The following is a 14909-nucleotide window of genomic DNA, read 5'->3' as shown; positions in this document are numbered from 1 at the left end:
ACTAGTACTGAGTACACTAAGCACAATGTTTTGATATGTTGAGACAGGGTTGAAATTAGTGAGGGGGCTAACAGGGATCACAGTCCAAGGCAGTTTGTACTTGTACAGTACTTGAAGGGTTGGGGCTGGCTATCTCAAGGGACAGATATTAATAATGTCTACGGTAACTATCAGCGCCCTCGAACTCACGGTCCAGCTCTCACAGATTCAGGGTTATATGTACAGTACTAGTAGTAACAAGAACAAGTTCCGAATAGCGGGAGCATGGTACGCGCGATCCTGGTGATATGGGAGACACCCTGTGTATCTACACTATAGCACAGTACCCAGTACACTGTCATGTTCCAACCTTCAAGGTTCGCTTCGCTTGACTCTTCAGGGTAAGCAGGGCTAACAAACAATATAAACACCGGTCCTGCAACCCGAATTCAAGCCGCGATCATCAATACAAAAGCACCGTCAAAACCCCTTGACCAAGCAAAGCAAGTAAGGTCGCAACGGCTCTCACCGAGCACCTTTAATTCTTGCCAGCTCCAGCTACAGCACCTACCTGCATTGGGATTCGGATCTGCTCCTTGAATCTGCATCATAATCGGGGTGCGTCCGGTTCCTCCTCAGCAACAAATGCATGCAACACGACCTACCTAGAGCCCGAAACCGCGCAGCTGTGCTTTATCTTTGTCAAGCCTTCTTTTACTCCGTAGCTAAGCATATCGTAGTCACCAATGCGCATTGAGCAGATTGTGGATCGCCCTGAAATCAGAGCGTAGGTTGTTTAGGAGTCCTGGACCTACGCGTCGCAACGGATCACATCAGATAATCAATGGCATCACTGCCAATACTTCGAAAGGTAGTAATCATCTTTTCGAAGGCAGGGTTGAATCGTTGCTAAGCCACTCTCCGTGTTTGCGTTTCCATCTTGCTCCAGATGTATAGGATAATATAATGGAGTCCCAGAGCCGGAGTTTATACATATACCACCTACCAATGGAGAAGGTAGTGATCCTAAGAATGAACCCCAGTTCTAACCATCAATCCTATATATACATCTCACCCATAGCAACAAACTACCCGTGATCCCACCAATAACACATGGGACAACAACCTAAGAATAACCTCTATTTACCACTAGCCGCTAGTGTCACTTAATCAGTTGATCTCGTTCACTCGAGTCAACCTATACTCCCTATTCCATCCACATTGATATCCCACCTGGTCAAAGGAAAATAGAGCGAGAGGAAAATAATACATACAACATACTTCCCGGGATATACCATCTCGTACCAATCATACACGTCACATTCTTCGAGCAACACAAAGAACAATCTTACCAAATCCACCGCGTCCGCGTCCACATACGCACGAAGTCCACCTTCTCCTTCACGCCCAACCCCACCCTCTTGACCCGGCCCAGCCGCGCCAGCGAGTCCGCGACGTGGTCGAGGAGGACTTCGTCCGGGACGACCAGTGCCTCTGGGGGAGACGAGGCGCCGCGTCTGCTGCTGGAGGTGTTGAGGGTGTCCAGGAAGTTCGTGTCGTACGTGGTCTTCCGGCCCAATCCCGTCTGCACACCGGTTGAAGAAGAGGAAGCGTCGGTGGAAAGGGTAACGCCCCCGGCGATACGGACGCGGATACAATGCGTGGGTTTACTCAACAGGTTCCACAGGAAACTTAAGTAGCTCCCAGGCAGCGGGGTGACCACGTCCACCGGAGTATAACGGAGACTGACAGGGTAGATATTGGTCGAAGGTGGGGTGGTGAGGAGGGCCGGACTGAGGGGGAGAATGGCGCGGCCGTTGGTGGTGGTGCATTCGGGGAAGGTGACGATGGGGCGGCCGGGGTATTTGCTGAGGAGCGCGTCGAGGGTGGTGAGTTTCGTGTTCGGGGGCGCGTTGGGGCGCGGGGCACCGAAGGCGCGGAGGATCGCTTGGAGGAGAGAGATTTGTTCGACGTCAGAGGTGTTGGGGTAGCACGCTGTGAAGATAGGGTCGAAGATGGCCGCCAGGTAGACCGCGTCGATCGGGGAAGTGAAGGACGAGGCAATGATGGAGCCTGGGCCGGGCAGGCGGTTTTGGTGTTGCTTGTGGAGGGATCTACGTGTGTTTGCGTCAAGCTGTTAGTTCAATGATTGGGTGGCCTCGAAACAATTGGCTTGGATGGGACACCAGCAGCTTCACTCACCCTTTTCGAACACCGTCAACCTGAAGATCGATCCACCATATACTAGGTATCCCCAGGATACACCACAAAGACGCCTTCTTGCCAAGCGATCCGATCGGAAGCCATTGCAGCACCAGGAAATAACTCAGACAAGCAAACACAAATAGTGGCAGTCGGATCCAGAACAGTAGGATGCGGACGGGGATCTGAATGTAGCTGGCGGGTTGAGGAGGGATGGGAAGGAAGGGAGCGATGCCCGACGCTGGCAAGTCAACGTTAGTTCGACAAATAACGACATCAGTACGAAAGTCATACCTCGATCTCGGAATTGCGTAAATTTCTCCATGGTTCAGAAGTGGTGGTGGTGGTGGTGGTGGGGAAGAGGAAGTGAGATCACCGCTTCGCCATGTGCTAGCACATTACCAGCAGTCTGGGTGGTGTAGAAGAAAGATCCACAGTCTCTCCGGCTGGGGAGAAATGAGCGACGAGATAAGGGCCCAGAGAGAGGAGTTCAAGAGTCGAGGTAGCAGTGGGCTCAAGCTTGTTGAGCTCAACTGATTTTTGTGTTGGTGAAGCGACTGAATGATTGATTGAATGATGGTTTGATGGAATTCACATGTCCACAACACACAAGGGGAGGTACAACCGCACTAGTCCCTGTTGGGATTTGGCTGGTGGTGACTGCAAAATAAAGCCGAGGTTTCAACCCACCATTTCCCATGCGGGAGAGCTGCACATCTTTCAAAGTGGCAATTATCGCCATAATATCAGCACATAAGTGTCTGTCATTGATGGAAAAATTTATCAGGACGCTAAGCTGAAATCCGCTGGCACGTGGTTGACATGACTGCCAGAAATGACGTTCAGCAACAGAAAACGTCAACATAGTATCAATATCAAGCATTCCGCAATGCAGCAGGCCAAGAAGCACAAATCTATATACCTAAAAATCTTTTATACAAGAATACTTTAAACCCCAAAAAAGGCACTCCTCATGAACGAGGCAAGCGAAACATCCACACCGCCACCCCGACCAGCGTAAACGCGGTGGCGGTCATCATCCACGCAAGGCCAATCCAAGGCCCGCCCAGCTCCAGTCCAATCTGGAACACGGTCGTAATCGATAAACTAGCAATGACGTTGCCCATCGACTGCAGCACCTCGATAATCGTAAACAGCCGCGCCGTCTCCTCGCGTTTCACTAGTGTAGTGATCAGCGACCGCGTCAGAAAGACGAACCCGGACCCGGAAGTCTGCAGCAGCAAACTCGGGATCAACATGAAGACATGACTGGAAAGCCCAATCCCCAGGGTCCCCACGGCCAGGAACCCGATGCTGATGCGCATCAGCCGCAGGTCCTTCTGCGTCGGCTTCATCGTCTTCAGCAAGCGTCGCGAGATGGCGGGGAGGACGAAGAGGAACAGCGGGATGGTGAGGGCAGGCTTGAAGGACATGAGGAAGTTGGCCTCCGCGAGGGTCCACTTGAATCGAGTCGAGATGTACTGGACCAGGAACCAGGACGACCCGCGGCTGAGTCGGTAGACCAGAAATGCCGACAGAAGGAGCATGATCTGGCGGTTCTGAACAATGAATGAATAGGGAGCAAAGTAGGCATAGACTCGACGCTTCAGCGTGGCGAAGAAGGTCCGTTTGGTCGTACCAGCACCGCTCTTCTCATAGGCGTACGACTCGCCGGGAGCAGTGTCCTCGTCATCGCTAGATACTTCCTGGTCTTGCTCTTTGGTCGGGACGGTTTTATATTCGGAATTGCCGTTGCCGGCAAAGATCTGCCCCAATTCCAGGTTGGCCGATTTCTTCGGCCCACGCGCTGGGAATGCACTCATGGTCTCTGGTAAGGACAGGGCGAAAAACATGCCGATGACAGCGAGACCCCATCCCAGCAACAATGGAAGCCACGGATCGAGGGCCATCAGCCACGAGCTGGCAGCGCTAGATGCGAAATCGGCGCCCATACCTGCCACACCGAATTTGAAGAAGATCGCCGCCCTAAGAGCCACTTAGCAAGCATACATACCCAACGACATCCACCACATACCGTTCTTCTTCGGTTGACACGTCTGACATCATCGTCCAGATGATCGCAAAGGCCACGACAGGCCCACCACCCAGCAGCCAGGCCAGCGACGATGCCCACACAGTGCGCAGGGGAAAGATATCGGGAAACCACATCACAGCGAGCTGCATGAGGCAATTGAGGACGAAACCGGGAATACTCAGACAAATGGTGGATTTCCGTCCATATCGATCTGCCATCAGACCATAGGGAATAGCCAATAAAGCACCTGGAACATAGGGAAGAGGACCGAGACAGTCAGATAATCATATCACGGCGTTGGAAAAAGACAGCAGCATGTAGACAATGCATGCGCGACAGGGGTTTCTGGTTCGGGTTCATCGGTTCGTGAACATACTCAAAGTCCCATCGAAGAACTCCATATACCCCTTCACGGCGGCCAGATCCTGCTGGACCTCCTTGATCTTACACAAATCCTCGTCGACCTGACCATTGGCTCCGATTTGCGTGGGATCGTAGTGCGAATAGTACTCCCGGCAGGCGATCGACTCGTAGATGCGGGTGACCGGGCCGTTGCTCATGCAGATGCCGACTTCGACGGCGATGAGCATCGCGAATAGGGTGACCATGAGTCGAAAGCGGATCTTCTTGTTGACTGCACTGACTTCCTCCTGGTGGTCGGGCTCATCTTCATCGTGCTTGCGGGCTTCTTCGGTACGGGGGTCATTGGGGTCGCTGGCGGCCAGAAACGGGGCATCCTCGCGGTCGAGGGATTCAGTGGACTGGATCGACATGGCTCTTGTTGACCATGGCCAGTCCGGATGGATATAGAAACGAAGGAAGTTGGATATACAGGAACAATTTACATGTGAGCACAACAATATCTATCCATCTAGTCGCGAAGACCCTGAAATCGAGACATTTTGGGGGGAAGAGGGCGGTCGAGAGAGGTGGTGGGGGGGGGGTTGGAAATACCAACAGGGGGGGGGGGAAGGGAGATGGAGATGAAACTCGGGAATAGGGAGAAAAGGCCAAGGTTATTATAAGACAGCCAGCCCCAATCTGCCAAGCGGGGGTTCGAGTTCCAATGTTCTTATTATAATTGCAGTACCGGAAGTCCTGTCGATTGGACTCCACTGTAGGCTTGTCTCGATGCTAATGAGACTAGCTGTCTATCGGAATGGGGCCAGTTCTCCTATTTCGAGCCTGACTTTTGGGGCGAAGGAGTGCCCGGGGGAAGGACAACCCGGAGACCCTAGAATCAGGCATATTTGAACCTGCGTATAGTAGCATCGCTAGCCTTGACCAGTCTGTAAACCGTTGTGACGGATCTGGTATTTTCAAGTCGAATCTGAGCCCATTCGAAGTACAGTACATGTGTACAGTAGTAGAAGCAGTAAAGCCAAAGATGCAGAAGCTGGCGCGTCCTCGGATGCGGCCGGCAGCCAAGGGTTAGTCGCAGGCAACTGCAAAAGTGCCATGCTTACTCAGATATCTCTGGCGTCGAGATTATAAGAAGATTGGATGGAATCCGACGGGAATCTCATTTGACGATCCGAGATTAATGCTGGCTGCAAATCACTGCAAGCCAGTCGATCAGGCTGATGATCGGACGGGGATTCTCTATTGGACTATTAATCTTCCCACTTCAGGGGAGTGTGCTGACTCAGCAACCGACAGATCACACTAACCCTAATCCGAACAGCGACATTTCACCGCCCGGTTGGTTCTGCCCGCCCAACATTCCGTCTGCCGTTATCTTCCATGTGCGTCGGTCTGGCCGCTTCCAGACTCAATCATGCTGGTCGGGATCTAGCCAGCCTGCCACACGTGTTGTCTCGCTGGAATGAGAGGCATGAAACATCTTGCAATTAAAGCAGCGAAACCAACTGGAGCCTCCAACGGTTTTATTTTCCCCCTTGGGGTGACACCTTGGATGACCGCTTTGAAAAGATGCCTTTAACGCGGCGCTGCAACGTCAGTTCTGTTGGACTCGTCTCTCGCCACCCCTCCCCTTGTCAATGAGGTTGGTAATGACTCGGACTAATATTTATTAACCAATATACTTGTCGGTAACCGAGATCAGAACGCTTGACCACAAACACTAAAAGCCGCAGGGCCCAAGAAGTCTAAAAGCGTATATCTTCGCTGTGGCAGCTATCTCGGGAGAAACAAGATAGATCTAGACTGAGAAAAATCACAAAGGCGCATCGTCAGCGGTTACGATCGTCTCTCGGAGTCACAGCGTTAAATCATAAGCAGTGCACGAACAACACAGAAATATAAGAACGGGAAAGGAAAAAAAAAAAAGAGGGGGAAAAGTAAAGGTTAAAACAGAAAGGTAAGAATGGTAATAAGGCAGAGCCAAGAGACCAGCTCTACGGCACTTCTTTGTCTCCTCGCTTCAGTCCGCCAGGAACATCGATCGCATCCTTGACCCACGGCAATGCCGCGATCTCGTCAAGACTCTTTCGTTTGGTGTTGCGCTTCAAGAGTCCCTCCACGCATTCTCGCGCACCTTCCAGATCACTGCCCTTCGCAGGATCCCACTCGCCATCACTGTCCGCATAGCGGTACCAGGACCACTCGACTCGCGCGATGCGGTGGGGGGTGCGTGCTCGCAGTTTTGCCGGGTCGCCTCGAGTGCCCGGCAAGGCATCAAACGGCAGTCGATTCTCCATCATCGCATAGAGCAACACCCCCAGTGCCCATGCATCGGTGGATCGTCCATCATATGGTTGACCCATCAAGATCTCTGGCGCCGCATAATCCTCACTACCACAGCGTGTCTGAAGCAGAGGACTTTCCGGAGGTTCCGGTATCCGTCGGGACAGCCCCAAATCACTGAGAGTCACAATCGCTCGATCGTATGTGCGCCAGTCACTAATCTTCTCCATTGCGGGGATAGGGAGGTTGACAAGGACATCTGCGAGCGAGAAAGACACAGGTTAGGCTTTGTACTAAGTGACCATGTCAAGAACACTTACTCTCTAGCTTGATATCGCGGTGCACAATATAGTGCTCATGCAGGTAGCGAACGGCCGCCACCAATTCGGCAAAGATACGACGAATCACGGGGGAGCTCATGGGCCGCGTGCTTGAAGAGGCCACATCGAACAGGTCGCCACCCGGGCAGTAGTCGAGAACGAGGAGTGCACGTTTCTCGTCGCTTCCAAAGGCTTTTAACTGCACCAAGGACGGATGGTTGACGGATTTGAGTATCTCTACCTCGCGCTTGAGAGACACCTCCAAGCGCTCCTCATCTGCGCCTCCGGCGGGCCCATATTCGATGATCTTCACCGCGACCAACTTTTGAGTCGCAAGATTAACGTCTTGCAAGCTGGAGCTGTATTGCGCCGGGTCGCTATCTCGCGACTCCACACGCACAGCTAGACTGACCTGACTGAACGTTCCATGACCCAGCTGACGGAGTTTGCGATACTTCCGCCGTTGTTGCGTGCGCACCGAGCGCACCGAATATATCTCATCCGCAGTGTCGGGGACAGGGGTGATCACCGGCTCATTGTCATCTTCATCAAGTCCACTACGGCTACTGCGTGGTGGGGTGGGAGGGCGAACAGTCGGCAATGCGATTCCGCGATGTACTGCCAAATATTGTTCCCGGTGGAGGTTGTTCGTATTCGAGTCTGTGCTGGTGGAGGTGGAGATTCCCGGTGGCGCGCCGGTCCCCGAGACCACAATGGGCCGTGGTTTGATTGGAATACTTCGACCGGGAGGGACATATTCGCTTAGACTGCGGTTGCGCGCGTGTTTGGGGCCTGATTCGGACCGTGGTTTTGTCGGGGACTCGAGTGGAGTTTCGTGCAATTTGTCCGAGAGCGTGTACTGTTTGCTTCGTGGCCGAGGCTCGCAAGCGCCGATCATGTGCGACGAATCGCTAAGTCGCAAACTCAGGCTGGAGCCTTTCCGTGAGACCGTGGAAGGGGTCCGCGAGAGGGATTGGGAATTGCGCCGGGGGTGTTTCCATGGCGACATGCCACTGATGGGCGACGGCAAAGGGGTGATGTCGCCCATGGCCACCAGCTGCGGCGAGGAGATTATAGACGCTGGCGACAGCGAGCCTCCACTGTTGGGAGGTGCGGCGAATAGGCCGCGTAAACTAGGGGTGCGACGGGGCAGACTGCTTGATGAGAGGCTGTGGTGGACCAGAGAGTCGGCGTCCCTCGGCGGGCTCATTTGACTGAAGATAGGCAGATCGGTACGAATTTGCAGCGAGGGCACCGGGTGATGAGGGGTGTGCTGCGTAGTCGAGTCATGAATGCGATGCGGCGGGGGCTGGAAGCTATATAGTGGAGGGGAGTCGAGACTCCCTTTGGCAGGGATTACTGAGGCATTCCGGTCGAATTCATTGTTACTCGAACCCGTTGATTTGCTGGCCTCGTGCGACTCGGAGTGAGGAGCCGTGGCAGATCCTGACCTTTCGGTCGGTGGAGAGCACTCCGAATGAACCATCGAACGAAATTTATTGAAGTTTGGATTGGGATCTATGGTAAGGTTCGAATTGTGGTTTTGCAATCAACTGCCCGGACAGGAGTTGCGACGGCGCGCAATTGGGGGCGTGGGAGTACTAGAACTGCGGGTAAGGTCGGGGTTGCCTAGAAAAGAAAAATCCCTCGGGTCAAGCTTAAGCAACGCCCGTTGAATTTGGCACTAATGGGGTTCGGAGGGACCGCTGGGCGAGAACCGAACTAGAGGCTCGGAGGGAGAGCGCTTCGACAGGAGATTAGAAGAGAAGGTATTGTACTAGGAAATAGGAAGTGAACGGAGGCAAAAGAACAATAGGAAGAATAGGAGGGAATGGAGGAGTAGTAGGATGAGAGAAGAAAATGAGAAGAGGCAAGGGAAGAGGAAGAAGAAGAAGAGGGAAGAGAGAAAGAGTGAGTAGAAGAAGGGAAGGAAGAAGAGGAGGAGGAAGAGGGGGAGATGGGGAACTGGGAAGGTTGAACCAGGACCAGTCAATGAACGAGGGTGTGCAGTGTGAGGGAGTGAAGCAAGCAAGCAGCAAGCAGCAAGCAAGCAGATAGCAGGAAGGCAAGAAGCAAGAAGCAGGAAGCAGGAAGCAAGTAAGCCAGCCAGCTTCAGCAGCCCACTGCAGCAAGCAAGCAAGCAAGCAAGCAAGCAAAGCTCGCTCTAATAAGAACCCAGAATAGAACCTTCAGAGATGACGCTGCCCTGCACCTGCACTTGATCAAGACTTCCTGTTGGAAAAATCCACGCGGGGGTCAGCTGATAACATTTCACCGGGTTGGGACTAGCGTGGTGAAGTCTAGCCACCACGAGGCAAGCCCAGTGAAGACCAGGAAAGGACACTACCCCGCATTAAGTAATATTGTTGGCGGAAAAGGCCCAGAAGAACTGGGCGGAACCTTGTTGGAAGGATCGGATCTTGCCTGTTCAAGTTAGGAACAGCTTTGGGAGGAGGTAAGCGGTTGAGGCCTCGGAAGAAACAGGCAATTGAGAGAGACATGGAAGTCCGGTGCTTTGAACGAGTCTAGTCTAGTCTAGTCTAGTCTAGTCTAGTCTAGTCTAGTCCGTCTGAATGCAACTTGCATTTGCGAGAGCACTGCGGCAAAGACAGAGAGAGAGAGAGAGAGAGAGAGATAAGTCGGGCTTATTCCGTCGAGAGTCGTCTACTAATCTCTCGATCCCCGTCTATCTATCTATATCTATCTCTCTCGACCTGCCTAATTCTGGTAGCTAGTCATCCACTCCAATACCAAGTCCGAGTGAGTCCGAAGTCAAGTCGAGTCCAAAGTTGGAATAAATCCAGAGTTTCCCCTGTCATGCGCCTTGCTTCGCCCAAATGAATTCCAAATGGCTTGGACCTCCATATCCTTACCTCTCGACGATGAGCCTTCCTCTAACCGGAACCGGAAAAGTGCCAGTAGCACATTCCCAAACGGGACAATCTTGAAGTTTGAGTGGGAGGGAAGGAGGTCCGTCGAGTTCGTCCAGCGATGGATGGATGCATCGCCGCTTGACCTGTCATTGTAGTGGGCGATCATACCAGATCGTGATACACTTGGTCACAAAAAAAAGTGGTCCATCCGGGACTGCAGGAAAAATTCCCGTGAGGATGCACCCTGTCTTCAGTCTCTTGACATTCCGGAGAAATCAGTCGCGGAAGTCCAGCGGTCCTATGTTCTGTTTCTCCTTAATTTAAGACTTGTCGACTCCAGTCATTTCCGCGGTACCGGATTAATCTCAATTTTAAGTGGCAGTATATTAGTTCATAATATCCTTGTTCTATTACTTTCCGCCCGAGATCATTTGACGCACTGTGCACATCATCATCATTGTCATCGGCCACACTGCCTTAGTGTCGGCACTAGCGTCCAGACTCCGACCACTGCGATGTGGAAGCAATCCCATCCTGACGCCCATCGCGCCGCGATTCCTTATCCTGGCCCAGAGTCGTGTAGCCGATCGAGATCCTGCTGCGGTGTTGCTGCGATGCTAACTGTCAGGCTACGTAAGCCAGCATCGAACCTGAACGGGAAGGCGGTATCCTGTTCCAAGTATACTACCTATACCTGAAGGTATACTTCTTCTCTCCATCCCAGCACTCTTACGAGTATAGCGATCCGACAATCATCAAGGCTGAAGCCACTGAAGCAGGGAGTTGATCGCGCATGTTTGAAAATACGAGTACTATTGTGTAGAATGTTCTCAATTTGTAGCATTGGTGTATCTATTGGTGTATCTATAAGGCCCGGACCGAAATTTCAAGATCCGATTCCTCTAAGATCGACCCCCGTTACAAGATCGTTTATGAACCGGTTCAGCCGATTGCTACTCCAACCAGAGGGTACTAAGAAAAGGGTTCGATTGATATTGATTGTACTCTAAACCGTGGACGGATGATGCACCCACTGTTTTGGGCCTCGGTTCTGGCCAACAGAAAGCAGTGGCGAGGAAGCTTAACGATCACTCATCATGAGTCAAAATGGGTCACCCGCGATCTGCCCCACTTCCAATGCCAGTAGCCACGAACAACCAGACTATAATACAGCCAGCAGCGATAGCACCATTAAGGTCAATCATCGAGCCATTCACTTCTTCTAAAACACAATCTTCATCATATATAAAGGTTGAAGAACAGAACAAGAAAAAGACATTCTTTCCATATCACCAATTGACCCCTCATCCGCCAACATGCCAACCACCACCACCACCACCACCACCACCACCTCGACCACCTCGACCACCACTCCAACCCCTCACCCCTCCAATTCCCTCACCTTCTACGACATCGCGCTACGGCCCCCGGTCGAGAAGAACTGCGCCTCCCCAAACCCGTGGAAAGCCCGCCTAGCGCTCAACTTCAAGAACATCCCCTACAAAACGACCTGGGTACCGCAACCCGACATTCCCAAGCTCCGGCGCAGCCTGCAAGTGCCCGCGGTACGTCAATTCGCCGACGGCAGCGACTTCTTCACGCTGCCACTCCTGCACGACCCATCCACAGACTCATTAGTGGGTGACTCCTTCGACATCGCCGTCTATCTCCAAAAGACCTACCCCGACGCAGGCGCGGGCGACCTCTTCCCCACGCAGACGCTCGACTACACCTTCGCGCAGGACCCGACACTGGTCGTCCCGCTCACGCAGTCCCGCGACTCCAGCCCCCAGTTCGCCGAGTACGCGCGCTTCAACGTGAACGTCGACGCCGCGTTCACCGCCCACGTCCAGCTGACCGTGCAGGGGTTCCCCTTCGACCCAGAGACCGAGGAGGCCGTCAAGGCGGAGTTCGTGCGCCGCGCCGGCGTATCGGGGTGGGAGGACTTTGCGCTGGAGGGTGAGGCGCGCGTGAAGATGTTGGAGGCGTTCCGGGAGACGCTCGGCGGGTTGGGCAAGCTGTTTGCTCGGGATCCCAGTGGCCCGTTTCTGCTCGGCGCTCGCGCCAGTCATGCCGATTTTATTGTGGGAGGGTGGTTACGGATGTTCCGGGTTATGTTACCCGAGAGTGAGTGGGTGCAGGTCGCGGGTTGGCATGGTGGGCTTTTTGGGCGCTTGTATGATGCGTTGCAGGTCTATGCGGAGGTGAAATAGTTGAAGTCGATACTCCCGAATTTGAATATGAAACCATGGCCTAAAATGGATTGGAGGAATATATAGCATTGATTAGAAACTTAATGATGAAGAAGCTTTACTCACCTTTATCATCTGATGGTAAGATGACTTGAGTCAAGGCTCAGGCTTTCAATGACTTAGAACGGCTAGTACTGGACAGCATCGTATATATATGTGCCCGCGGCCCAAGGACCGTACGCCCTGCTTCTACCTCCAATTTTCCATTTTCCAACATTGACCCACCAGGATTGGATCCTGCAATACTCAATCCTTCGATAAGCTTGAAATGGGGAAAGAACCCAACTCACGCTGAAGCGGATGATGAGCTCCCTCCGGGGGCATCGTGGACTGGGAGGTTTGCAGTGCGACCGGGCTTATCAGCGACAAGCTTCCTCCACTACCGTGGTGTCGAGTCCCAACACTTTCGACAGCGAACAGACCGCCGTTTCGACTCCATCTTCACTCCCGATCTGGACAACAGACAAACATATCTGGTGATGATGTCACAGAATGGGAAACAGATCAAAGGTTCCAAGTTCACAAGTCTAATTACCTGTTTCGGGACAATGTGCATGATGCAGTAGTACAGAGGCATCAGCGCTACTGTGCCCCCTGTGATCACGCAGCACTGCATGCATGCATCACGCCTTGTGGCTTGCTCTTCCTTGAAGAAATGGCAGCCTATTCCCTTCGTGCCCCCTGGTAATTTCGCCGATGCAGGTTTCCGAGCGCTGGGCTCTTGTCCCTTGCAGAATTGCTAGGGTCACTCTCCCATCTAGCATTGGTTTGCTAATGGAAGAATTTCGGACCCGTCCAGATTGTTTGATGTGCTTTGATCTCATGGATTGATATCAATTTCTAATCCATCCCATCGACCCATTGCTCAACGGAATCTAGTATACAGCCGGTCCGGACCGAATAAACGCGTCGAAGACCTATTCAACCGTGATGACATCGATCGCCTAATTCGGCAGAATGCCCTGCAAGATCGTCTGACGGATCTGAGGCGCGTCGGATGAGGGTATCTCGATGGTATTATTTGAAATGACATATCTAAACCATACCGATCAACCATCTGATCCACAGCCAACCGATGAACCGAATCGCACTTAGACCTTGAAATTGAGACGACCCTTGGAATTCCAGGGTCAAGAGAGAATGAGGGCGGACCGCGCATCGAGGGAGTAGTAATTATCAACTGGGCTCTGATGGGCTCGCTTTGCGCAAGATATTCCCAATCTTTTCCACCCTCTCTTCAGACCATTGCAGACAAGCATTAGCGAGTTCAGTAGTCGTCCCAAAAAGTGGGAACAATATGATTCGGCGCCTCCGTTCGGGGGATCCAGGTTCGGTGCGACCCCGAGCGATAAGATCGCGCTCCCATTGTGGTGCCCTCAATTGAGGTGCGAGGTACAGTACCGAGTGGTTCGTGTCCAGGGAATTGGTTGTGATGCGATGGGATACGGAGGCTTCTTCCGCAGAGCGTCTCGGCGCGCGGGCGGGGAAAAGGCTTACCGTCTGCTCTCACCGTTGCGAACAATAGAAGCACTTTGTAGGCTTGATTCACCTAGCCACTTCTTAGTAGTCTTGATATGGATGTCTTCAATAAGGACTCGGCTGCAGGATTGGGGGCACGGGTCGGTTATTTTGACTCAAGGGATACCATATGGTCAGTTTTCTGCAAGAGGTATCATCTGCGGTCAAACGAGCCCTGCTTCCTTCCGCATCAGTTTATCGAGTCCAAGCACCATCGACTCCGTCATTTGATCTTTGGCATCAATACTCGCGTGGCTGGACAGGACTAAAAGGTAATGAAGAAAGAGCAACATTGAAAAAGGATAGGCAGCATCTGGACTTATAGGGTTTACATTCTTTCAAATACTCCATGTATTGACATATCCACCTAAAAAAAGCTTAGAGTTAATGGTGTTCCACGATCTCCTAATGATGATATACAAGATAATCGCTAACCAGACAACTCCAGCAGGAGAACTCATTCATATCACTTGGCAAGGCTTCATCACGAAAAGCAATCATTTGCATTTACAGATAGGGGTACCAAGGACAGTGAGCTCATTGCGCAGTATCACACCTGATCTCCTGACTGATGCAGGAAGTAATCCAGCAATATCCAAGGTATTGGTCTGAATAAACTTTACCCGGGCTCTCCACCCGGACCTTGAATCGACCTTTCATCGGCCCCGTCTTCAATTCTTAACCGCCAGACCCGCTTTCATCTTTCACAGTACCACTATCAATAGCTCAGCCATCCTATTTAAAGCCGTACAAGAATATCATCCCAGCAGTGGCTGTGTCCTGGCTCCCGACTCTATCGTTAGCGAAGAAAGAATGAATCCATGGCTTTACTGGCCTATAGATCTTGGCGGCCTGCTAAGCGAAGCCAAGGATGCTCTTTCGCCTTACCGGTGGCCACTGAACTCTGGGAAAAGTTATAGCCTCATTTCCTGGGCACGAAATAAAGCTTTGCTACCAAGATGCCGGAATCGCTATACCTTCCTCTTTGTCTGAGGCGGTGTCGCCGCTTGAGTCTGGGTTGGTTTGTCTGGAAGGCCTGTATAGGGGCGATTATTGAGCCATTCATATTAGTAAGGCCTTCTGG

At 52.3% G+C, this 14909-nt stretch overlaps 3 protein-coding genes across 3 annotated transcripts; 1 reads left to right on the top strand and 2 right to left on the bottom strand.

Annotated features, from left to right (window-relative positions):
* Positions 1-1004: 1004 nt before the first annotated feature.
* BO97DRAFT_469513 (MFS general substrate transporter) lies at positions 1005-5149 on the bottom strand. Its single transcript, XM_025699851.1, has 6 exons — positions 4593-5149; positions 4217-4463; positions 3195-4167; positions 3004-3007; positions 2182-2422; positions 1005-2093 (listed from the first exon to the last, which is right to left on the bottom strand). The coding sequence occupies exons 1-6, from the start codon at positions 4987-4989 to the stop codon at positions 1328-1330; spliced, it is 2628 nt and encodes an 875-aa protein (XP_025553013.1). The 5' UTR covers positions 4990-5149; the 3' UTR covers positions 1005-1327.
* Positions 5150-6321: 1172 nt separating this feature from the next.
* Positions 6322-8855, bottom strand: BO97DRAFT_28061 (putative protein kinase). The gene is made up of 2 exons (XM_025691065.1): positions 7183-8855; positions 6322-7121 (listed from the first exon to the last, which is right to left on the bottom strand). The coding sequence occupies exons 1-2, from the start codon at positions 8666-8668 to the stop codon at positions 6574-6576; spliced, it is 2034 nt and encodes a 677-aa protein (XP_025553012.1). The 5' UTR covers positions 8669-8855; the 3' UTR covers positions 6322-6573.
* Positions 8856-11210: 2355 nt separating this feature from the next.
* On the top strand, positions 11211-12364 carry BO97DRAFT_469511 (uncharacterized protein). Its single transcript, XM_025699850.1, has one exon. It carries the CDS (start codon positions 11372-11374, stop codon positions 12266-12268), a length of 897 nt encoding a protein of 298 aa, XP_025553011.1. The 5' UTR covers positions 11211-11371; the 3' UTR covers positions 12269-12364.
* The last annotated feature ends 2545 nt before the right edge of the window (positions 12365-14909 follow it).

Source organism: Aspergillus homomorphus, assembly GCF_003184865.1.
Source record: "Aspergillus homomorphus CBS 101889 unplaced genomic scaffold BO97scaffold_11, whole genome shotgun sequence".
NCBI lineage: Eukaryota > Fungi > Ascomycota > Eurotiomycetes > Eurotiales > Aspergillaceae > Aspergillus > Aspergillus homomorphus.
This window is presented reverse-complemented; position numbering and strand designations above follow the sequence as displayed.

Excerpts from the sequence above, each read along its gene's own strand:
- BO97DRAFT_469513 (XM_025699851.1), bottom strand. The coding sequence starts at position 4,989 with ATGTCGATCCAGTCCACTGAATCCCTCGACCGCGAGGATGCCCCGTTT. Across the intron at positions 4,168-4,216 it reads GTGTCAACCGAAGAAGAACG|GGCGGCGATCTTCTTCAAAT; the intron begins GTATGTGGTGGA and ends AGTGGCTCTTAG. Across the intron at positions 2,094-2,181 it reads GTTGACGGTGTTCGAAAAGG|ATCCCTCCACAAGCAACACC; the intron begins GTGAGTGAAGCT and ends AAACACACGTAG.
- BO97DRAFT_28061 (XM_025691065.1), bottom strand. The coding sequence starts at position 8,668 with ATGGTTCATTCGGAGTGCTCTCCACCGACCGAAAGGTCAGGATCTGCC. Across the intron at positions 7,122-7,182 it reads CCGCGATATCAAGCTAGAGA|ATGTCCTTGTCAACCTCCCT; the intron begins GTAAGTGTTCTT and ends TCTCGCTCGCAG.
- BO97DRAFT_469511 (XM_025699850.1), top strand. The coding sequence starts at position 11,372 with ATGCCAACCACCACCACCACCACCACCACCACCACCTCGACCACCTCG.